Raw genomic sequence first — 24,966 nt, 5'->3', positions numbered from 1 at the left:
CCACAGCTTCTGCAGCATTTCTGAGTTGTTTAATCTCCGGATCTCACTCTACTCTCACGTCTCATTCATTCAACAAAATGATTTCAGCTTTATTCATAGTTTTCATTTTTGATAAAGGCTGAAGTAACTCACGGCTCAAATGCTTAACAGATGTTTGGCAGTGTACTTATTAATTATTTACACCTTATCAGTAAAACATGAGTTCGGCTGATTTATTTCTTTTGAATCCAATTAACAGTCTATGATTAATTTCTACAGAAACATTCCTCACATGTTTATCAGATGTAAAGTTTAAACTCTTGTGAATTGACCTAACTAAACACTTTATGCTGATTAACTTGTTCGTGTTTGTCATAATTATTACCCGGTCTGAAAATACAACACGTTGTGGAATTCTTTTCATGGAGACCTTTCAGTGAACCACATTTTGTCATGGCCTCTCTATGAGTTCACAGAAACATCTCAGTCTCTCTGTTTGGTGTCATCAGGCCGTGCTAATTGCTTGTTAGTCCTTCCTCGCTCGTGTTATGAATGTCTTTAATCAGACGGTGTCATGAATAAAAATATCTTTGCCACACGGGGGGAGGGGGGGATTAAACGATATATTTTTATGTGCTGTTGATTCTGATTTCAGATGCACACTAGATCAATTAGGTTCAACACCCCAGCATACGGTTACAGATAGAAAAGATGGTGCAGAAAAGATGGTTAGATCTTAGTCAGGTCAAGTGGGGAAACCTGCAGCATGGGAGGTTTCAGCTCAACAAGAGAGCTAAGCTGATATTACTATCTATGATTTGGATTTGCACAGCAAGAGGGAAGGAAGCAAAATGTCATCAGTGAATCAGTCGGACCCAAAGCAGGTCAAAGTGATTTCGGTGGAGGGTGGTGATGATTTCATTGACAACAGGAGCAGCACAGCAGCAGATAGCACTGCTAGCAGCAGCTTCTGTGTAGTGTTCATAAACAGAACAGTGATGTGTGGGATGATGTTGATCAATGCATCAGGCCAATCAATGGGAGAAGTGCCTTATGCATATAGGTGGAAGCATTGTATGAAATTGGTTTAATACATTTGGTGTGTAAATAGTTTGATATAAACTTACTGTAGGTCCTGTATGTACAACTATCTGAAGCATGTGTGTGGTGACATGTTGAAATTGTAGTTGTTTGTGCTGAAAATGACAAAATGGGCAAATGTGTCGCTGTCCAGTGCTGGAGCAAACCAGACTGACAGCCAGTTACTCAGAGAGAGAGAGAGAGAGAGAGAGAGAGAGAGAGAGAGAGAGAGAGAGAGAGAGAGAGAGAGAGAGAGAGAGAGAGAGAGAGAGAGAGAGAGAGAGAGGTGATTTTTATCAATATTTGTGAAGAGGGTGCCTCAGGCGCTGTGACTTCTTTTTAGCTCTCCCTGAACCTTTGGAAAACATTTGTGTGATACAATTAAATGTGGCACTGTGTCACTTAATCACTGACATTTCTACTTGTAAAGAAATATCTCAACGAGGATCTGGTTTGGCTTAGCAGTTACACTGCGCCCCATGTACAGAGGCTGTAGTCCTCAAAGCAGGTGACCTGGGTTCAGTTCCAACCCTCGGCCCTCTGCCACGTCATCCCCGTATCTCCCGTCACAGTTTTCTAGTCTTCCCACTGTCCAAGTTTCTCAATAACAGCATGAAAGCTCAAAAATAAACCAAAATTACCCCAGTGTTTTACACTTTTTTATCGGCAGCAAAGACAAAACATACAAAACGTATCATTCTCATGCAGAATAAAGCTGTCCATGTCACTGCTCCCTGAAGTGGAGCCTGTGTAATCTATGTTTTCAAAGTGATCTCTACATTCAGCAGGGAAAGGTTCAGGAGTATAACTTTCTAAATGTCCCCTGTTTGCTACTTTTTAATGAATAATCCATAAGTGTTTGATTTAATGATAACTCATGAGCTTTTTAGAACTCGTCTTTTGCTGATGGCAGGGCTATGCCAATAAATATGACTGAGCATTAATGAATGCAGTAGTTCTCCCAGTCGAGCTCCAACAAGAGAGGAGGGAAGCTTTCATGAGCTTCGCCCACTCATCTTCCAATTTGCCACTGAATAAGTTGTTGTATTAACAAAGTATGATGAATGCACAACTGTTTAAACATTCATGTCCTACATAATATGCTCTATTAATCTCTCCCTGTGTGCTGGTACGGCACAGCTCTCCTGTACGGAGTCAGGACTGGTTAACAGAACTTAGCAGGAAAAAAAAACACATTATTCAGTCAAGCAGGGATGGTAATGTCTCTTACATTATGCATCTTCGAAAATGTGTTTTGCAGTTCAGTGTGGAAATAAATGAGGGAATAGGAAAGAGATTTAATTCTTTCCTTTCAATTTCATCAAAGTCTCATGAGAGCAAAAAGAGTTTACTTTTTGAGTTGATTTCCAGCCTTTGTGTACTAACTGAATAAAAACAACAACCCTTATCTCCACTCCAGTGTTTATCCTCCTCCCACTACACCTGTATTAGCCCCGGCATACTTCAAACATAAATATCAGTGTTTACATCCCTCCTCTTCACAACCAGAGTAATAAATGTTATTGCAGCCCTTCCTCTGCTTACACAGTTGTAAATATTGAATATGTTGGATATACTGCATTGCTGCTGTATAGAAATAATTGTAACAGCGTAGTAAATGTTTCCTCGGCCCCCTCCCACCCTGTTGACCTTCCTGGTGTCTCTGGCCCTGAGATGGGATGTTAATGCCTGTGTCTGGACGGCTGCCACGCTGCAGCCTGCGCTCTAATGGATTGATAAAAAAGCTCTGAGCACAGAATCAATCATGATATAAACCTGGAGTGAAGCTTGTTAAACTCTAAGGAAAGTTCCTCCACCCTAATGCCCCTAATCTTAGGCCATTTGCTGTTGGACAGAAAGATTGCAGTTGTTACCCTCTTCCTGCCTGTATTAGGAAGCCACAGCTATTTCAGGTGATGGACCTATGTGGATCTGAGGGAAGTACTTAGAAGGGGATGTTGCCTAAGCCAGAAGAATCCACACTGAAGAGAGGGATGTTCATGTCTTGTATAGTTGTCCTCAAAGATAGAGGCTGCGTGATGGATTATATTCAGTGGTTTACAGCGCCATAAGTGTGTCTTCTTTGCTGCAGGCAGATTAGTAAAGCAATTAAGTTATCATATGTAATGAGTAGAAATTATAGTTTCAGTCATTTCCCAAACACAGCTGGAGTCTGAGGTGTAACAACTTCTAACTGTGCACCTGTCTGTTGTTCTTATTGCCATTGGTTGTGTGCCACTGCACTTTCAAATAACGGCCACAATGTGTGTATCATATGTCATGTAGTTCAAGAAACTTAAAGACAGCTGCTGGTAGGACAGCTTTCAGCTAAAGGCATGTACCGTATATTTTCCTGTGAGTGGAACATCCAGGTTGGTCAAGGCTGGGGCCACTGAAGCTGACTCAGGACAAACAATTAACCAAAGATTTGGCTTTCGTGATGAATGGTAAATATTGGAAAAATTAGACGTATGTGGGATAAACAAACCCAAACAGTTGGGTGGATTTTGGGCTTATTCCCCCCTCCAACAAAAGTCCGCAGAGACCAGATTTTCTGATGGTTCTTATAATTAACTTGTCAGATTATCTTGGGTGTCTCTTCTTCTGGGGTGTGAAGTGTGTTCAGACTGGTTTTACTTCCCCCATCTGCTTGGAAGACCATTGTAGCTGGTTTGGAATTGTAAATATTAAACATGTTCAGTATTTACAATCACCCTGTGATAGGTTGGTGACCTGTCCAGGGTGTACCCTGCCTTCCGCCTGAAGTCAGCTGGGATTGGCTCCAGCCCCCCGTGACCCCGAACTGGATAAGCGGTCAAGATGATGGATGAATTGATGGATGGATGAAATATTTACAATCAGCTATCCTGTTGTGTGGGGGAAACCCTGAGGACAGCCGAGCATGCACTCTGTGGTTTGTCATATAGAACAAAACGAAAGCCAATCAGGATGCAAGCTGACTGAAGAAGGAAGCACAACAACACAACATTTCCTGTAAAACACTCCAGTATTGAAATGACATAGAGAAAAGTTGGAGAGACAGTACTTCCACAATGGATGCAGGTAGCTAAGCAGCTGGCAACTTTTAAATGGACAACCATCCCATCCTTCGCCATGCTTGTTTACTCCAAAGAGACATTTGACCTGGAGAGTGTGGATGTTGATTAATGCAATCTGTTGGTGTGTTGGTGATATCACTGCACTCCACTATAGAAACAGCACAGCTAAATCTGTAATTGTTTTTCATCATGCGTGGGGTCTCTCACATTTTAAACATCTGTTAAAGATTTTTAAAGCTTTGGGTGTGGGTCAGGCTGTAATGAGCTGCTTTTGTTTTTGTGTTGTATTTCCTGATGTTATCCTTAGATTTCTAGTTTATTTTCTAAGTTTCTTAGGTCCTCCTTGTGTGTTTTCTAGTCTATCGTGTTTCCTGTTGTATTTTGTAGTTCATGATCCCTGTGTGTTTCGTTTAGTTTTACTTCCTGTCCTTGTGTGTTTTCCTCCATTTTGATTGCACTCATTTGCTTCACCTATGTCTTGTGTTCCACGCCTGTTGCGTATTATCCTATGTATTTAGTTTCTCTGTGTCCCCTCTCCTGAGTCGATTTATGTATGTGTATGCTGTGTTACGTCAGACCTGTTCTTAGTGTTCTCAGTGTGCTCGGTTTATTTCAACATACGTTTTATTTGTCCTCTTGTTGTTTTGTTTATTTCTTTAATTTATTAAAACCTTTTTATTTATACTGCACATGGGTCCTCCTCCTTGTTTCTTTCAACGTGACACTGGCATTACTTGGACATTACATACAGCAAACAGTGTAGATACTACATCTATCTCTGCTTGTCTCAAATTGAGGAGTATTTTCAGTCAAAGCAGCAGTGCATGAGTTGGTTCCATTTATTTATTTATTTTAGGTTATATTTTTGGAGCTTTTACACCTTTATTAGAGAGGAGAGGACAGTGGATAGACGAGGAAGCTAGGTGAGAGATGGGGGAAATGGCATGCGGGAAAGAGCTGTGGGCCAGATTAACCATTTGCGCCCAGTGTTTCCATTTTTTAGATACAGAGTATGACCTAATGAGGGAGAAAGGCTGTTCTTAAGTGACACTGCCAGCCTTGCCTACATTGCCAAAGAAAAAAAAGGTAACCTGTAAATTTGGTTGTATAAGACACACTTTAAGTACCTTTTTTTCCTCATTCAAAAAGCATACTGGGACCTACTGTATGTATCAGTGCGACTATTATTCCAGTATAAAATGCCATTGTGTTACAGCATTTAACCCATAAATTAGCGCTCCAAGAAGCAAGCTGTGCAAAGCTGGGACACAAAGCAATGTAGGCAAGGCTGACGCTGCTACTTTTTAACAGCCTTTTCCCCTCATTAGGTCTTACATTTAAAAACAAACAAACAGAAAAACTTCATGGCCTGTGGGTCTGATTAAAAAGTCTCCTCAATTGGAGACAAACAGAGATGGGTGGAGCAACTGCAGGCAATTTGGTCACTGCAGCGGGTTAGTACCTCACAGCTATCAGAGATACAGTAGACTGAGCTCAACAGCCAGAATGGCCGCTAGCAGGATTGTAAACTCCACATGGTGAAAACAGATGGAACGAAAGAAAGAGCTATACAGCTGCACAGAGGATGCAGTTTTTGGATTTTGCAGAATTAAATGGGAATTGTCCCACAAGAAGACGGTTCTTTTCTCCTCTGGAAGGCCTCCAATCAGACTGCTTCTTATACACGGTGGTGGTGGTGACCTGTATTGCAGATTTTAGGGTAACGTTTTTATTGACCAAAGCAGCTAAATCATGTCAGAGCTAAGAAAATTTAAATGTGAAGTTGTACAACAAAGATGAACACGGCTTTGTTAAGTCAAAATCTTTCTTTTTTGCTGTTAAAAGTTTCAACTTGGTGTTTTAATCCATGCCATGAGTCTCAGTTTAGTCTTGAGTTTTGTCATCAGTTCAGTTTAGCTTCTCAAAGATTATTCACCTGTACAGACCTCACTTCAACAACCTGTCAAGTAGAATGGGAGTCTTATCTAGACAGAGCTCAAAATGAGATAAGATGTCTTTTCATCCCATCTTATATGATGAAATTGTAAAATGAAATCTGTGAAATGAAATCCCAGTGACCAAATTTATTCTTCTCCAGCACCCCGTTATTTATAAGATAATAATTTATTTTCAATGTCAGCCAATAGAGACCATCATTTGCATCTCCCGTTTCATCCAAGCAATTCCCTTAAACATCCCTCACGGACAAATGACAGGGTGAAGAGTGGCCAACGGTTAAACAGCCGAGCTAAGCATTAGCCTCCATAAGCATTCAACACACCCTGTAGTTAGTGTAATGCTTTGCCTTTAAGCAGGCCTCTCACTGACCCTAATTCCACACTGCTCTGGTGTCATTCTGAAAACTGAATACAACCAATTCCAGGTAGCAAATTGAGGGGCTATCAATTTGGAGTGGAGGGGCATTTTGTCACTCTGGGCATGTCAGAGCAGAGATTGAGTGAGGGCAAGCGCAGGAGATGGGGGAAGGTATTGCTCCAGGGTGTTAGTTTGGCAACGTCTTTGTGGGTCAAACACGATTCCATTGCTTGACAATAAATCTGATTTAATATCCATTGTGCTGCAGGTCCTGCCGCAAAATAGGGGAGAAAAAAAGAGGAAGCGAGGAAGGCGAGGCATAGTGGTATAAATAAAAAGTGAAAGGAGAGGAAGCAGAATGGGATATTGGGGGCATTGTTGTATTAAATCAGAATAATAAAGCTGTGCATGCACAAACAGTGTCTAATAGAGACGTCTGGGAGCCGCAGAGCCACATTTTCCCACCAAATGGTATCGGCGGTCCACAGTGATGCTGACACAAGGACACAGCTGCAGAAGCCACTTTTAATCAACACATAGCAATGCAACTCCCACTCAGAGAGCAATGTGGCATACACCGTAAAAAGCCGCTCTGCTTCTGCGGATGTAGAGGCTTAAAGTGGAGCTGTGAAATAACGAGCTCCACCACTGGTTTAAAGGGTGTTTGTAACCTGTAGTAATGGTGTCAAACTCCCAATGGCAGGCTGGTCGTGGAGTAGCGCAGCTTGGATGCTGACTATGCGAATGGCTTCCATCGAAAATGCCCCGAGAGTTTTATACGACTGCTTTAAACTACATATCCGGGCTCCATAACACATTTTGCGCTTATATGATTTAGTAGCTGGTGATACGCTGTAATAGCCTCATTGTGTTTTAGAGAGAGGAGGCCAGACCTATAAACAACCACTACTGGCTGCCATCACACAGTGGTTTGTTATCATTGCTGCCCCCCAGTTGTGATTATTGTACATACAGGACCCTGTTGCACATTGCAGAAGAGACACACAGGACTTCTGCAAGCTGCTAAAGAAAAGCACATCACATTATTTTACTCCACACTTGCAATTTAACCTCCATATGAATACATTAGTTCCAGTTCCTGAAAGTAATGGACACAACAGTGATATGACCCTTACAGTGATACAGGAGGCCATATTCATTAAGCTTCAAGGTACAAAGAGTTTCTCCTGATGACAAAATTATATGTAAAGTCTTAAAATCGTTTTTTTTGTGGGTCCCCTTAAATTTAAGATCCTGGTAATACGCAAAGCATCGTAGCCCTAAAGAGAGTTCCTCGGGTAAATAAACTTTAGGGAGCAGTGAGGAGAACTTTTAAGAGGGTTGAGACTGTCTCAAGAAGAGGAGAAAATGTAGAAGAGATGTTCTCAAATCACTAAATGGCTTAATTAAATGCCACATACTGAATCGTGCAATGATCATGTTTGTGGTAGATCTCATTAGAGATGCGTTAACATCTCCCAGCCAACGAGACACTGCTTTGTTACTGGAACTGAAAGTGATCACAACATTTAGATATTTGGCAACCAGAAAAATACAACAGTTTCACCCACGACTCTGTTCTCACAACAGGTGAGCCTCATGCAGGGAGGCTTTTTATTAATTATTCAACTCAGAGAGTGCAAAATGACAGCACCAGCACCAAGCTACACAGAACGATGAAAACAATTACAAGGTTCAGATTTAACATTAGACGTCTCACTGCAATCAATGCATTTAAGGAGAGAGAGGACAGCAGGCGTCTCTCTCTCTCTCTCTCTCTCTCTCTCTCTCTCTCTCTCTCTCTCTCTCTCTCTCTCTCTCTCTCTCTCTCTCTCTCTCTCTCTCTCTCTCTCTGATATTCTGCAGAGGAGACTAAAGATATTGCACACATGTACGTATATTGTTCTTAAAGGGTGTTCACATATGGGTTACAACACAAACAAATTGACAACTTGTTGATAAATACCTGGGCAGCCGGTCCAGGTGTAAGCCCACACAACGTCTAACAAGATTCTATGTTTAGTCACTGTCCCTTTATGCCCATCATCACAAAATTAGCACTCAACCAATCACAGCAGTTGAAACAATGTTTCACACCATAACGAGGTCAACCCTGCCTCCTCAAGGAGATAAAATGTTTTGTACTTCCTTGCTCAGAGTCGCTCTAAAATTGTTCCTTAGTCCTAATCTTGCTGGGGTTTTTTCATATCAGGGAAAACAGACGCTGAATGGAATCAAACATCCAACATCATTGCTGCCCTGCCCAGTGCAGTTTAACATATGATGTCATCACTCCTTAATTCCTGCATGTTAAGCTAATCTGCAAGGTGTGATATATTTGCCATGTTGCCTTTGTCTAGCTGCTGCAATAAAGTTTTGAATGCTATAACATGGGTTAACTTACTGAAGCATTTTTTGTTCCAAGTTATTCGCTTTTTTATTCAGGAAAAATATAATAAAATGTGTTCAACATGGGACCTGGGGATTGACGTGGTTTTGGAGTAACTCTGCCGGTTCCATTAGTCGGCCCTGAAGCCTGCAGCCTGCTTTGCCAGCACGACCTCCATATTTACAATTAGTTCAGATGTCTAATGTTACAAGTTGGGCACCAGATGAAGCCATAAGGCGCACTTCTGGCCTCTCTCTCAATGAGCCAAGAGTTTAAGTACATTTGTCTGATACTTGGTTCCAGGGTAGCAGAACACAAATGATAGTTAAGAGCCAGGCTGTAAAAGTCTAAGTCAGCTTGGATACAATCACTGGAGAAAACTCAGCTCCCCTGTCTCTGGCAGATGAAGGCCTTGTGAAGGGCAAATACTACAGCCTGGAATAGATCAATATGGTAAGCAATTGTGAAGAAGATTCAAGCCCTAACTCATTATGCATGAGTATGATCGTATCAGAATAGAGAATTAAGATCTGTGTTTGACTGAAAATGGAAGGACAGGAGGGATAGTGCTGTGATTGACTCCTCTCATAATTTTCCGTGCTGTGCTGTTCATGTGTTGTTTGCATAGTCAGTGTCTAAGTCATGTACGCAGTTTAGACTTTAACTACTGCAGACATCACTGTGTTTGAGAGGGCCTACACAAAGTTCAAGAATCGGACATGTGTGTGTGGCATAGATTATTTTACTCTCATCATAACTACACTTTCTTCTGCTAGTCCAACATGCACAATGAGACTTATGATGCACATTCACCTGACAGGTCCAGATAAACTTCTTCTTTCAAGATATTAGAAGTAAAAATAAAAAACTGGATTTCTTATAATAAGTAAAACAATCTGCTATTTTAATAATCTGCCATTGCAGTAAACAAATTTTATTGTAAAGTTTCTTGAATGAGAATAAAGGCTTTTTCAAGAGACTGCACAGGATCCTAAAATAAGATATTTATATGCGCTTGTCAATGTGGTTTATAGTTAATCCACTGAGATATTTTGGACAGGAAATAAAACAAATTCACTTTATAAGATCTGAGTTTTTGCAGCGTATGATCTCATAATATCCCAAATTGATCCATTCTTTTACAAACCATGCATTATTACCGCCTGACTACGCCTGTTAAAACCACTCAGACAGTTGCTGTACATCAAAGAGCCTCAATCAATAGTTGAAAAGAGTTTTCCCCCGAGCCTTCACTTTTGTCTTTCACAGCAGTTCACCATCAGAGCCTGATCACTCCTCTTTCTTTTCTCATTATGGCCACTCAAATGGCTACTGTACATTTGCCAGCCCTTGTCATTACAGATAAAAATGTCGCTTGCTCAGAAACCTCTCCCCAACTCCCCCATGACGGCAGAGTATCAGCGCTTGACCGCATGTCCCCTCCACATTACGGCCACTCAGACTGAGTCCCCTCGGCTGGCTGCCGTCCAGCTCGTCAGCTTTGTTTCTGATGGGATGACACATTGGAGACACGAGGGCAGCGCACTGAGGCGTTTGTTCTATGTAAATGTATGAAAGGACACAAAGGGCTATAGGTTTATTTCATCATTGGGTCACTTTGTGAGCTAACTGTTGGAATCACAGTCTACAGAAGTGATTTCCCGTTATATTTATATTTATATTATGTTATAAATTAAAATGCTGGGTGTCTCTTTTCTTTGTTGCTCCCTTACTAAACCTTCTGGGCCAGATTTGGGGTCCAAAACATTTAGCTGTATTTCATAATTTGTCATCTTAAGTAGAGTAACTTTGGTTTGTTCATGACGACATCCTTATTGCATGGCAACAGTGGGGGAGAATTCTAGAGTGATGGCCTTAAAGAGACAGTAGATGAAATTGTCACGTTGTGGAGAAACGAAGTTGGAGGACCCAAGATGCATATTTTGATAAAAATAAAACTGATTTAATAACAAAGACCCGAGATGGACAAACTTAAACTTACTTCAACAAATCCACAGAAAAACAAGAGCACTAAGAACATGGTCAACACAGAACACAGGAAAGACATAGACACATGGAAGACGAACAATGATCCAACAAGGGACAGGGGAAACAGAGGAACTAAACACACAGAGTAATCAGCACAGGTGTAGAACACAGGACACAGGTGAAACTCATGAGGGGAATCACAAAAAGAGGGAAACACACAAGGGCAGAAAGTAACTAAACTGGAGACACAAGGATTCAGAACTACAAAATAAAACAGGAAACACAAGACTAGACTAAGAAAATACAACAAGAGACATGGATCACTAAACACTCAAGAGAGACAAAGGATAACTAATACAGAATAAACACGGGGTGGAACCAAGGCATGAAACACAATGACAAAACTAAACTAATCAAACCATGACAGAAATGAAGCGGTTCAGATAGAGGCTGAAATGACAGTTTTAAAAACACAAATCTGAAATGAGTAAAGGATTTTCTTCACTTTAAATAAAGTAAAGCTACATTAGAGGCATCAGGGGGACAATATAAAGCCTGATAATGAGCATGATACCTCCTCTTTATATGATGTTAAACTCATGCAGAGAACATTTTAACTCACTCTGAGAAGCTGAAAACTCCTCTGATGTATTATTGAAACGTTGAAGTAATTATGAAAACTGAGAGATGAGATATTCTAATCGACTTTGTAGAGAACATTTTTCAGTAAAAGGGAAATTGACTGAAACAAAATATTTGCTTTTTGCATCATGTCACTATCATCCCACAGGCGGGAGAGAAGTACAACAAAGAAATCAGTTCAAGGGAACTAACAAGTATAAATTTAAATAAAGTATTTTAGAGGAAGTCATTACTAATAAATGACCTCCTCTCTATCTTTGATTCTAAAGGCTGCAGGGAAAAACAAGCTGAGTTATATCTTTTAGCAGCCAGCATGCCCAGTTATTTGCATTCTGATGCAGATCTGGAGAGAGAAATCACGAAGCCATTTTAACATCAAGTAAGAAACTGCTTGTACATCCACATTATCTTTCCAGTCTCTGCATTCCTCACCTGTATCTTCAAAGCATCTAAAAATAGCCATCATGGTTTTTCTTTTGCTGTCTAGTTCATGATGTTTTCTTTCTCTTTGCAGCCGAGGTTACAGCACTTGAGGCTGAATCACAGTCTGCATTTGCTTGAGTCAATACTGCAAATTGATTCTGGTCAGTCATGTAGCTCACTTTACATCAGCGTGGCACAGATTAGCAGTTTAAGTGCTGGAGTGCAAGCTGACCCAGCAATGCACCGCTGTACCTTATTGGTTGTGTGTCTGTGCATGTGTGTATGTGTGTGTCTTTGTAAAAGAGAGCCAGAAACAGTTTTGTTGCTCATCTTTGCTCACTAAGGTTCTGAGATGTTGTTTGATTTCAAAATCAGCGCTCCTTAATCGAACAAGAAACAGCTTCACGCTGCCTGGCTGGAGATAAATGAATAGCATGCGGGACAGCAGCAGAGGTTGAACTGGGGTCAAGCACCATTCTGCCACACAGCCCAGGAGACTGCACTACCTGTCACAACACAGATACCCCCCGAGAAGGATGGAGAGAGAAAGAAAGAAAGCAAGAGAGAAAAAAGAGAGGCAGGAGGAAAACCCAGCTGGGAAGAAGAACAGCTTTAGATGACTTTAAGAGGTAGGCAAAGAGAAAGACACAGCTGTATTGATGGGGTGTATTGCTGCAGGGGGATACAGGGGGCAGATTCATCCTTAAGTCTGTGATGAAAGCTGCTCAGGAGTGCCTCTTCCAGCCTGAACCCATTTGGCCAATGGGGGTGAGAGCCAGTACTAATCATTCTTACAGGAGGTAAGAAGGAGAGCCTGGCAGCAATAAGAGGAGATGGGTAAGTTTGGGTCAGTAAGGGACAGGAGGGTAATCAGTGTACGAGTGTAACCACTGACCGACGTCCTTCATCCAGCGCCAAGGCTGCGGCTGAGAGGGGGGCTGCCCATTACACAGTCCCTGTAGGGGGGGTGTGGAGAGCTGTATAAGGGAACCTCTGGCACTTGCTTCCCTGAAAACCGTGTTATTGAAGGGTGGGGACGTAATTAGAGGGCGCGCCAGTGAGTACAGAATGTGGAACATCATTAACAAGCTCACATTGTTGAAGTGGGGACTGTAATTAAAGGGTTCCCACAGCACGGGGAGAGGGCTTTGATTGGAGGAGTACAGGGACAAAGTGATTTTCACTCATCTACCACTAGTGGCTGTTCTGACCTTCACACCCATTTGCAGTAGATGTTAAGTACTGTATGTGCTTTTCTGCATACATGTGTGTATTCTGACTTGATGAGAAAGATACAAGGTCAATGAGATACTGGAGTCCATGATGTTAGACATTGTTCATCTGAAAAAGGGAGACAGGAAGGATAAGCGACGGAACAACCAATTTACTGTTCAATTCAGTCCATAAGGGAAAAAGGTCAAAGGAGGAAATGTCCAATAAAAGGGCAGGAAATAAAGTTTTATTCAAAGCCCTGAAGCCAGACACAGAACACAAGGCTGAACTGTGAACCGAATCCCTCTCTCCTATAGAAGCTTTCATAACTGTTGAATGCATGCAAAGTGATTTACTGTGGATCCTTTCCGATCACCTTGGAACTATTATAACTCGTAGCACGGCTATTTGTGGGCTTCCTGCCATAACAAACCATTCAGCTCTCCAGACATCCTTTGACCTTTAGAGGTCAAGAGTAGGCTTGAAATCTGTTCAGATTTTTTTCTTCCAGTGAAACAAGGATCTCTGTCTGTGCTGGAAGCTTGACCCAAAAACCAAGAACAACACAATGAGTCACTCAGCAGATATACAGGGTCAGCACTACAACTCTGGATGCCTGGATGGATTTGTATTCCTGGAGGACATTCAGAAATCTGAGAGATGTCACTGCCTTGAACTTCTACTATAGAACTTGGCAAAACATGTTTTGAAGAAGCTTGTCAAATTATCCCAGAGAGGTGATAAACACAATGTTATGGCCTTGTGGACTTATCTCATGCAGTATTTCAACAAATAGTCTGAAAACTTTCTGTAAAAAAGACAAACTGGCACCAAACAGCTGAGCTGAAGTAACGGGAACAATGATTTCAATTAATCAATCACTGTATTTCTCCTTCTTGCACTCAGAAAAACTGTCAAACTGAGCTAAAGAATACAACAAGTTCCTGAAAAACAAAGAGCATCCACAGAAAAAAAACAGACGACTAAAGACAATCCAAGAACAGAATTCCCAGGCAGTCCTTAACTCACAGACTGCGTTTTGTTCTTAACTTATTTATATTTACTGTTTGTAATTTGTTGGCAGCAGTAGACATGGCCCGAGAATAAAGACGCCTGATCTTGCAGCTACACTTGGAGCAAAAATACCTTGAAATACGTTCAACTACTGGCTGGCTCTGTGAATAAACAAACAGCTGCTGACATTTCAGGAATGCTTACCAACCGCTCCAATTACCTTTAAGATAAATCTTTTGGATCAAAACTGTCACTGAAGAGTTTTACCTCTAACTGCAGCACTTATACAAAATAATCTTCAAGATACAACCTCAGCAGACAGAAATGCAAAGTAAATGCAAACTAATAATATCTATATAATTCTTAAGTATTTTTTCTCCTTCAATACTTCAGGGAGGTAGATGCTCCTGTTTACCTTATTAACATAGTTAACCCTACAGACCATCCACTCATGTTGGCCCACAAAATTACACATTTGTTCAATAGAATAGCAAATCAGAAAAAAAAGAAAATGACAAAGGGATTGGAGACTAGAGTATTGTTTCCCATATTCACACATCCTGATACTGCTCTCAGCATGGGGTCGATCTAGGAACGCCAGAAGATGAAGACACCCTTATAACTATCTTTTTCACACACCTGCTTCAACTCAGCCATGCACAGGCCAATTATCTTCAAACTGACACCGAGCACTCCGTCATGGGAGTTCTCTTTGATACGCACTTTTTCAAAAACACACAGAAACAGACACACACAGCATTACACACACACTCTCAATGCCACTCAGTGAGTTTTAGATGAAGTTATGCTGCTGTGCCTCGGATGTAGATGTACACATCTGTTAATTTGAAAAGTCCCTGCTGATCAGAGAGCAGTTTCACTGAATATAACATCAATCCATGCATCATCATAACTCGTACAGTTACACATGTTTAGGGGTACAATGGGGTAAGAGAAGTTAAGAGTCTAGTCCGTTTAGATAGAAATGCTGAATGCTGCCGTGTAAAGTAACACACCTTCCTGCAGGCGCACCTGGCTCTTAAATGAAATGAGAGCAGACACTTATTGGTTTGATTGATGTTACGCTTAAAACACATCTTTTATAACCAAGAGACCTGAACCAACCTCTTTGCACTTTGTGTCCATAACTAGCAAAATGTGGTTGGACCAAACGGCAAACTCCGGTCTGAAAATATGAGTCTAATGCGGAAGTGCTAGATACTGCAGTTCATTGAGGATTCACCTGAGGCTGGCTTTGGAAGTACCGGAAACCACATACACACCAATTCAAAAAAGCTGATCTTTACAGCAGAAATAAACATGTTTACAGCCTGGTACAAAGACGAGTGTAGTCTTGATAGCTCATTTCTCGATCAGCACACACTGTATGGGGGAGTGAATTTTTTACTAACGCAGTCTTACAGTAAGAGGCACAGCTGACTTGATTGGCAGGCGGGAACACTGTAGCTGTTGGTCGAGGAGGCTCAAAGTCCGCCTCTTTCAGTCACAATCGCTCAACAGCAGCAATATGGCTGCTGTCGACGATTTGCCTCAAACAGCACTTCCGAAACAGATGGGTGACATCACTGATACTACTGTATGTCTATATTTTCTATGGGTCAGACCCTTAATTAACTTGGTATCACATGCTTTGGGGGCAGTTTGAGGTTCAGTGTCTTGCCCAAGGACACTTCGGCATGTGGACAGCAGGACCTAGGATCAAACCCCTAATCTATCCAGCACCACAGACACACTTGAATTGGAGTCATATTAGCTTAGCAGCACCAAACCAATTTCCAAAAATATGACTTTGCAGATTTGTTGGGGTGCCAGGTCAGGAGCAGGCTAATTAGGAGACTGGTTCCTCAAAGCTACACAAAATATTAAGAAAATTGAAAATGTACCATGAAGAATATGTACTTTAAAAACAAGTAGATTAAATGTCCGAAAACATGGTGTTGCAAATTGGTCTGGTTTGATCTCAGCAGATATTCTGTGCAGCAAATAGAAGGAGACTGCACTACAGCTTGTGATGGTAGGAAAAGAGATTAAAAATGCTCAAAGTTACACCAATAATAGAAGACATTGCTCATTTTGAAAACATCCACTTAGAGTTACAGTAAAATGTCAACCTTTTCATTAGGGGATTTCACTGAAAAGGTCATTCTCTCTGTAAAAGCAAACATTTATCCACAAGTATTTTTAAAAATGCATCGCAATTTTTCTCTTCTCTGCCCACATCTACTCCCAGTTAAAAGGTGGAATATAAATGAGTGCATGAGTGAAAGAGAGGAGAGGAGGTACAATAAAAAAAGGTAAGGAACCAAGGACAAGAACAGAGGTGAAGTATTTTTTACTTTCCACCAAAAAAGGTTAACACCAAAAGTGTTTTTTTGACATCTGGTATATGGAAGCTGACTAAATGCAATCAGATAGTGTCAGAGTCTGACACATACAACACTTGGTGTTGTTCTGCCTGTTCTAGGAGCATGCTGCGTTTTAGTTGAGAGATGGGAATTTAAAAATCATATCTGGACAGCTGCATCCCTGCACTTGATAAACTGTTTCCTCTGTCGCTCTTTATATTCTTTCTCTATATCTGCTCTCGCTTCCCTCAAGCGTGCTCTGAGGTCAAACAAGTCTATGTGTTCAACACTGAAGGCTAAGTAAGTCTGTTGCACTTTGTTATTCATGCATCAGTGTTTCCTCTCCACTTCTCATGTTTTCACTCTTCCTCAATCACTCCATCTCACAGCGTACCATTCTCTCTGCTGCCTCTTTATTTTACAATCTATTAACTGTCACAGCGACTGCGAGCCATTTTGCCGACATGGCAATCAATACACACCTGTATTAGTACAACCTTGTGTCCTGTATCTTCCATAACTAACTGAGGTGGCAACTTTCAATTTGTGGTGATGTAGCTCCATGAAATTGGGCCCGAATGCGACACAATTAATGTCATGCACTTCCGACTAAAAACTAAGAACCATGCCTCCCTTGTTGAGTTAGTGTTCTCAGATAGACAAACATTGCAATTTATGGAATTTGGTTAGCCTTGCTTTGCGAGAACATCTAAGAAAAGGCGACGCAGGTAAATGTGCCAGAAGTAGAGAGTGTCCTGCCTGTCTTGGCCCAGGTCTCTGTTTTCCATTAGTCAGAGTTATAGCCCCTAAGGCACTCTGAGAGAGCACTTAAAGGTGGTGATAAATACACACAGCCACTAAAACAAAGCTGACTGACAATTCAGGGACAACACACACCTACATCCACCTTGAATCATCAGTCTCGGGGCTCAGTTTGCAGCATCCTGTACTCTGATGCTCTCACCAACTTTGTCCCTTGATCTGGCTCTGAAATGGAGAACAGTTCCAGCATGAAGCTCCCAGTATCAAAAGCCGTGCTATCATACCAAAAAAGGATGACTGTTGGGGTTTAAACTGACAAATCAACCACCCTGAGAAACACCTGAAACGTGTCCCCTGGATAACTGAGCCCGTGTGAAATGTAATCATCAGAGGTACCAAATGGACACAAATATGCACTCAAATAAACCGGGGAGACCCAGGTCAAATTATTATTTGAAAAGTCTTCAATTATTTTTCTGTGATTCTGTGCCTGGCACAAATGTTTTGACCTCATTAATCTGGTTCTGCAGGCAGGCTCTATCAAACACTCAACTGGGCAACATATTGGAGAGTCGTGTCTGAGTCGATGCCAGCAGTCCTGTTGGACGCTTTTCAGTAATACTGTTAGAAGATTGGTTAATTAACGAGTATTTTCAAGGCACTGAGGCTGAGAAGTAATGAGCTCTCTTGTCATGTATACAGTATATATGCCAGCACACAACATAAGCATGGGCACCAGCAGGAGAATTCAAATCACTGTTTCATAACATGACGAGAGCTGACAGTTTGACTGGAGATAAATGCACAGCAACGGCCCACTCTCAGATTTTCTGACTCTCTGGATAGTCATCAAAACAGAGGCAGTGTACATTTAGTTCAATATTGAAATGTATAATATGACATTGCCGTCTTTTCACTCATGTATAAGTACCAGCCTCTCACAGAAAGAAGAAAAAAAAAAAGATTCAGGAGGGAGAGTAGAAATGTCTTTGACGTCGTGGCAAATCACATCGAAGTAAATCTTTCAGCACTCAGTGGGAGAAATTGGATGTGAGAGATGAGAGCTGTGATATGTGTTTAGCATTCACCAGGTAAAAGCTGCTGCTATAAATGAGAGACAGAGGCAGTGATGGAAAACAAAGAATGAAACAGGGAGAGAGAAAGAAACAGTGACAAGGCTGATAGTTATTTATTCTGGTGAGGGAGCATTTAGGTACCAGCACTTCAGTGAACAAGCAATCAAATGGTGAAAAACACAGCCTCATTGTTGACATAAATCATAATTATACCACAGACTCAAACTGCAATTCCTGATATAAGTGCAATCTCAATCCGGAAAATTAAACTGGGGTTGTTGAGATGGAGTGCTGTGTAATCATAGGTTATGACTGACATTGAACTGAGTGGCTCATTTTAAGGATATGAGATCCTTAAAATAAGGAGGTTAGGAACAGTGTGTGCATGTGAACCTCTGTGTCCAGGGTGATTCAATACATGGACTTTGACCCAATTAATTGAACACTACAGACAAACTAATGGAAACCTACAGACACTCTCATTCTACACAACAGAGTTGCAGTTTTCTGTGTGTGTGTGGGTGTGTGTGTTTGTGTTTCAGTGGTTGGATTCGTCTTGTTAATTCAAAGTCATAACATTGGGCTTACGACCAACGTTAGCTGACCTTAACAAGCTCAGCGAGAGACCACTAAAACAGGCTAGTTAAGCAAACCCTCCACTGTGTGATGTGTTTGGCTGTGTGGAGGGATGCTGTGTGAAAGTGGATGTAGGAAGAGGGCAGTCACAGCTGAATAACACACACACACACACACACAAACAAACACAGTGAAACAGCTCACTATCTTGTCTGCTGAGTAAAATTTTATAGAGTTTAAGACTGATACAGCATCCTAGCAAGCATCATAATACCCTTATGTGAGTTACAACCAAGCGTCAACCTCTGGTCTCAAAATATGAAGCCCATGCGAAAGTGTTATAAACTGCAATTCATGGAGCATCCACTTGAGGCTGGCTGCAGAAACACCAGAAACCACATACACTAACAATTCAAAAAGGACGATCTTTGCAACAGAAATAAACATGTTTACGGCCTGGTTCAAAAAAACGGCTTCAGTCTGAAGAGCTAATTTCTCTATCGGCACACACTGTATGGGGGGGTTAATTTTTTTCTAACACAACAGTTCAGACGATATTCAGATTACGAGTTTTGCCCAAATAAGGACATGACTGACATGATTGACAGGTGGGAACACTGTAGCTGTTGGCTAGGAGGCTCAAAGCCCGCCTCTTTACCTCACACTAGCTCAACAGAAGTTAGGTTGAGTCATAGATTGTATAAATAATGGACTTAGTATTTGTGACGTCACTCATCTGTTCCGTGATGTAAAGAGGCAGGGTTTGAGCCTGCTAGCCAACAGCTACAGTGTTCCCACCTGTCAGTCAAGTCAGTCATGTTCTTATTTGGGCAAAACTCAATCTTAATATCTTCTGAACCATCACGTTAGAAAAAAAATTTACCCCCCGTACAGTGTGTTCCGATAGAGAAATTAACTACGTAGACCAAAGCCGTTTTTTGAACCAGGCTGTAAACATGTTTATTTCTGCTGTAAAGATCGTCTTTTTTGAATGGGTGTGTATGTGGGTTCTGGTGTTTCTGCAGCCAGCCTTCATATTTTGAGACCGGAGGTTGCTGCTTGGGTTGAGTTCAGAATTTCCAATATGGCTCCTGCCGACGATTGGCTTCAAAACAGCGCTCAGGAACAGATGGTTGACGTCACAGATACTACGTCCATTACTTATACAGTCTATGGTTACAACTCAAGCAAGTTCGCATGAAAGAGGCAAAGAAAAATCACACCTCATATCTTATGAAATGTTGGTCTTGGCAAAGTTAGAAAGTGACTTGCTGCAAAGAGAGCAAACCCCACACGACTGGATTAATAACATGCTGAATCACAGTATGTGACAGTCACTATACGTCCATTATGAAAATTATGTCAGCATCAGATTTACACGATTGGACAAACTCAAAAGAAGGAAATCCTCACATTAAGAGGCTTTAACCAATTAAAGTTTTGCATTTTTTCTGAAACACATACAATGATCGTTATCCCAGTTGTTGATGAATTCGCCCTTGACAGGATAATTAATCTGCTAATCATATTAGCAGCAGATTGAATAACATTTTATCCATTTTATAAGTTTACTGTCAGCATCCTCGGAGCAGAAATTCAAAAGAATTTCTTCTGGTAAAGGAAATGCGTCTTACACAAAACATAATCTTGTGTGTGCATTATGCTCATGTCGACTTAGGCTGCTGTCACAGAACTGCTTTTTTAACGTGCACAAAGAAGCTCGCCTTTATCTCAAGTCTTGTACAAAGTCTACTCCAAAGGCGGGAAGACAGCACACGAGTTGTAAACCTTTACTGTGTTAACACATTAACGACCACAAATCCTTTAAAGCCACCGTATACTCAAGCAGACGACTCAGAGCATCTACTGAGAAGTCAGAGGATGAGAGGGTCACCCTCCACAACCTGAAGAGATCTCCTCTGAAAAATAGGAAACCCTTCAAATTCCTTATGAGAGAAAGAGGGACTGAGCAGGTACAACTACTGTCACCTCATCACCTGGGGACCATTCATCAACTCATCGTGAGGGAGTGGAAGAGAGAGATAGAGAGAGAGGCAGTGGGAGAGGAGGAAAAGGGAGCTGACAGGTTGGTGTACTAGCAGGGGAGTAACAGACCCAGAAGGTCTGAAGAGCGTCACTGAGCCGGATACACACACAAATGGGCTGCACCCAAAACACACACCAAATGCACAATGGTGCTGTCAAGCTGTGCCCACGTAGTATGTAAGTGCATGTACGCACAGTCAGAACACACTTCTTCATCTATGTGGAGCTTCATGGAGCTGCTGGAGGATGTGAAGGCCCTGATTAAGAGCTTTTAAACGTGGCAGGAAGCTGCACCCGGAGCTACGCCACATTTTTTTAAAACTAAAAATCATGTGAAGGGGGGCTGGAAGAACTTCTCTCCATCCATTATGTTTATCTATTCAGTCATCACACTCAATAGCACTGATACTGCAGGGCGGCCGGGGAGGGCACCGTGCTTTCAGTTGGCTTGTCTGGTTTAGATTTCACTGTGAGGAAATAACAGAGAAAGAAAGGCAGTAATTGAGGGGAACCAGGTCATTTCCTGGTTTTTATTCATGCTCAAAGCAGCATTTGGAGCGGAGATGTGGTGCCATCATTCAGTGGCCAAATTACAGGTGAAAATTTGTCACATTTTCTTGGCTCCTTCCTGTCCTTTCAGTACTGCTCATTTGATCCGTTTCACCCTTTGGACTTAATTCCATAAATTTTACATGGTGACTGATGATGAACATCTTATTATAACTCTGAGTCGAGCCTGAAGAAGCGAAATACTTTCTGTGGTGAATTAAAAATGCATTTAAACTCAAAATTTGTGGCAGGATTTTGTGACATAAAAAAAAGACATGATGAGAATGATGAACTAGTGTACTTTGTGGATAAATTCCCTGGAGAGCATGGTGCTTTGCCTGCTACTGTACTGACAAGAGATGTCATAGGAGAAATTGGCATGAACACAAACTGTTCTCTGTGGCAGTGAATTGGATCTGTCATCCCCCCCAATAGAGTGGGATTGGAGATATAATACAGAAATCACTCAAAATCCTAGTAATTACTTGCACAGGCATTTAAGCATGCAAAGAGATGGCAGACTCACACAGAGAGTCTCTTTTGCATCACGGCATAATGTGCTTCCTTTTGCAAACGCTAGCCTGCTACTCCAAATTGCCAGAATATGGAGCTAAATTAGGGCAGGAGGAAAAGATTAGGTCAATTCTCTGATGATTTGAGGTCAAATATTCTTTTTATCCACTAAAAACATGCAGAGCATGTCAAGGCAAGGCGAGAGAAATTATAGTTCAGCTTCAAACTTTACTGCTGATGGAAGAAATCATCCTCAGTTACAGAGTCACACTCTGACATAGACCTTGGCATGCAGAAGCATCACATGCACACACACAAAGTCTCTTATATTAATCTCCATTTCCACTTTAATTGGGTTTTTAATTGGATAATACTTGAATGTCAGTTCATATAAATTGAGTCTTTATAGCTAAAACATTGTACACATGTAAAAGACGATATGGAGGAAACCTGTCTTCCTGTCGCAGCTCAGGCTTCACATGTCATCCACCTGTCTCCTACTGAGAGGGAGTTATTTCCTAGTTGTGGCATTAGACTTATTCTGAGTTGTTTTGAATGACAGCTTTCGTTCACAAATAAGTCTGGGAAGAGCAGTTGAATAAATTATCCAGTGGCTGTTTGTTTTTTCTTCTTCTTTTTTTGGTACGCATTACCAAAAACAGTGTAAAGGAAATAAGTTGACCCTGAGCTGCAGGATCTTTACTTAGAGACAGAGAGGAGGGCTCTGTGTCTCCCTCCAGGCCCACACTGTGTTTTATTGTATGTTAATCTAAGTTGGCATGAGCTCTGCGCTGATCGTTCTCATGTTGAATCTCTGGAAATGCACAAGACCGTTTTAAAACCTGTCTCCACCTCAGGGTAAAACTGACTTCTCTCTTTTTTTCCACCTTGTCTGTTCTGGCTCTATCTTTTCTGTTTCACAGCATTTTTCCTGCCAAAGGATTTTGGGAACAAAGAAGAGATGGTGAGAAATCTAAAAATGTTCAGTTTCTTTGTGAAACTGACTTTGTGAAAGAAGCAGCAAACCTGCCTGTATTGTCTGAAGACATGGATGTAGAAATGTGTCATTTGGTGTTGGTTTCATTTTGAAGGTGAAACATCAGCTAGCTCGAGCCACCGACCTCCATACAATTCAGCCAGAAGATGTCGACCCTGTCTGCAGCCAGCGTAGAGTCCTCCGCCGAGATCGTTGAGAAGAAGCCACTGAAGCCATGCTGCGCTTGTCCAGAGACAAAGAAAGTCAGGGATGCCTGCATCATTGAGAAGGGAGAGGAGAACTGCTCCATCCTGATTGAGCAGCATAAAGACTGCATGAGGGCGCTTGGCTTCAAGATCTAACCACTACCTTTTTTTGGTTGCGTGTGTGTGTTGCTGTGCAAGTTGAAGACAACATTGGATCTCCTCTCCTCCTTTCTCCTCTTATTTATACCTACGCTGTGAGGGAATTGTAGTGGTGATGCACTTAGTCTCTGCTGGGTCGACTGTCTTTCTGTGATTGTTTTTTAAGTCTGCAGAAAATGAGAAATGTGTGAATATCTGAAATGATGTGTGAAATTGAATAAAAGTCCTATGCAATAAGAACAAAAAGAAAAAAGAAATGTGTCATACAGATGATGACTGGCAGCTGGTTGTTTGTTTTTCTGACCTTTGACCTGACTAAGGGATGTATCGTCATTGTCACTTCATTACTTTTACTTTTGCTTCACTTTGAAGGAGATAAAACATAGGGCAAGTAAATGCTTGGATAAAATACCCACACGCGATCCAACGATAACCACATCTACACCAGGAACGATGATGACGATGACAACAGCACTCGTTCTCATGCTCTAACACTTTGACATGCATGTCATCGTGCTCCTGCTCATGTCTGTCTGCAGAGTGTTTGTTGACAGTGTGTAGAACATGCAGTCAGATCCAGCCAGATATTACAGATATTGGCACTGTACAGTTCCGCTCCCTGTATCTTGGTCCAGAGCAGATGGCCGCAGATCCATCAGCCAAGGCCTTAATAGAGCCACAGCTGCTGGCAGACAAAGTGAATCTCCCTCCATATGCACTTCCTTGGAAAACACAGCACTGCACTGTTTGCTCTGCTGTGGGGGTGTGACACAGCCTACAAGCTATGACTCAGACCACCGCTACTTCTCCTTTGGTTCCAGTCCACACAGGGCCATTTGTTCAAATTTAAGTAAGGCTGACAGAGGACAGGTACGCCCTTGTCTCCTGCTCACAGTCAGCCATAAAGCTGGCATTAACAAGGTGGCTCTTAATTCAATAACAAGAGACGATCCATCTACTACAATTTCCACCCGAGAGAAATACAACAGACTCTGTAGAGTCCCACGTACTCTTATTGAACCCATTAATATAGAAGTCGATGCAGTTCTCCTTAATGAAGTGCTCTGTGTGACTTGATTGTCCTGCAGGTATTTCATACCATCACTGTTACCAATGCAAACTACCACTGTGTTTGTTCTGGTACACAACCTCTGTGCTCTTCAATTAAGACTGCCATTGCTGTGATATTGGATTATAATAAAAGCACTCGTCACATTTTCGTTCTTGAAAGGCTTGGGCAATTCTTTGATTTAAATCTGATGCATTGTGTTTGATGGTCTGCTCACTGAAACAACAGACAGACACCTCTTTAATAAATTATCTCTGAAGGTCTGCCTGTGACTTAAGTCTCTGTACCTCACACTGCATGGAGTTAGCATGTTCTCCATGTAAGTCCACTACTTTGATATCAGTTCTGCATCTGCTCAGTCACCTTACACCATTTTCCATGCTTTGTAAATGAGTCAGAGTGTGTTGTCTCTAGAGCGGACCTTGCTGTGTTGTGTCTCTGTCTTTGGCTCGGTGTGTGTATGCTTAAGTCTTCAGGCTACCCAACGGCTTTTACAGGGAATAACATTGAGCAAAGGTGATGAAAATAAATAAGTGAGCTTTTGCAGGTCACTTTTTGGAGTATG

The 24,966-nt window shown here is 41.6% G+C and overlaps 2 protein-coding genes across 2 annotated transcripts in view; one reads left to right on the top strand and one right to left on the bottom strand.

Moving 5' to 3' along the window:
- cdh13 (cadherin 13, H-cadherin (heart)) overlaps window positions 1-24,966 on the bottom strand; it is a 463,737-nt gene that overhangs the window by 372,216 nt on the left and 66,555 nt on the right. The window lies entirely within an intron of this gene.
- LOC117814213 (cytochrome c oxidase copper chaperone-like) lies at window positions 23,079-23,528 on the top strand. The gene has a single exon (XM_034685407.1). The coding sequence runs from the start codon at window positions 23,135-23,137 to the stop codon at window positions 23,327-23,329; it is 195 nt and encodes a 64-aa protein (XP_034541298.1). The 5' UTR covers window positions 23,079-23,134; the 3' UTR covers window positions 23,330-23,528.

The sequence above is a fragment of the Notolabrus celidotus genome, chromosome 6 (genome assembly GCF_009762535.1).
Source record: "Notolabrus celidotus isolate fNotCel1 chromosome 6, fNotCel1.pri, whole genome shotgun sequence".
Classification (NCBI taxonomy): Eukaryota; Metazoa; Chordata; class Actinopteri; order Labriformes; family Labridae; genus Notolabrus; species Notolabrus celidotus.
The sequence above is the reverse complement of the archived record's forward strand: the minus strand, read 5'-3'. Positions and strand labels throughout refer to the sequence as shown.

What these genes read in the sequence shown, in the direction of transcription:
- LOC117814213 (XM_034685407.1), top strand. Translation starts at nt 23,135, where the DNA reads ATGTCGACCCTGTCTGCAGCCAGCGTAGAGTCCTCCGCCGAGATCGTT.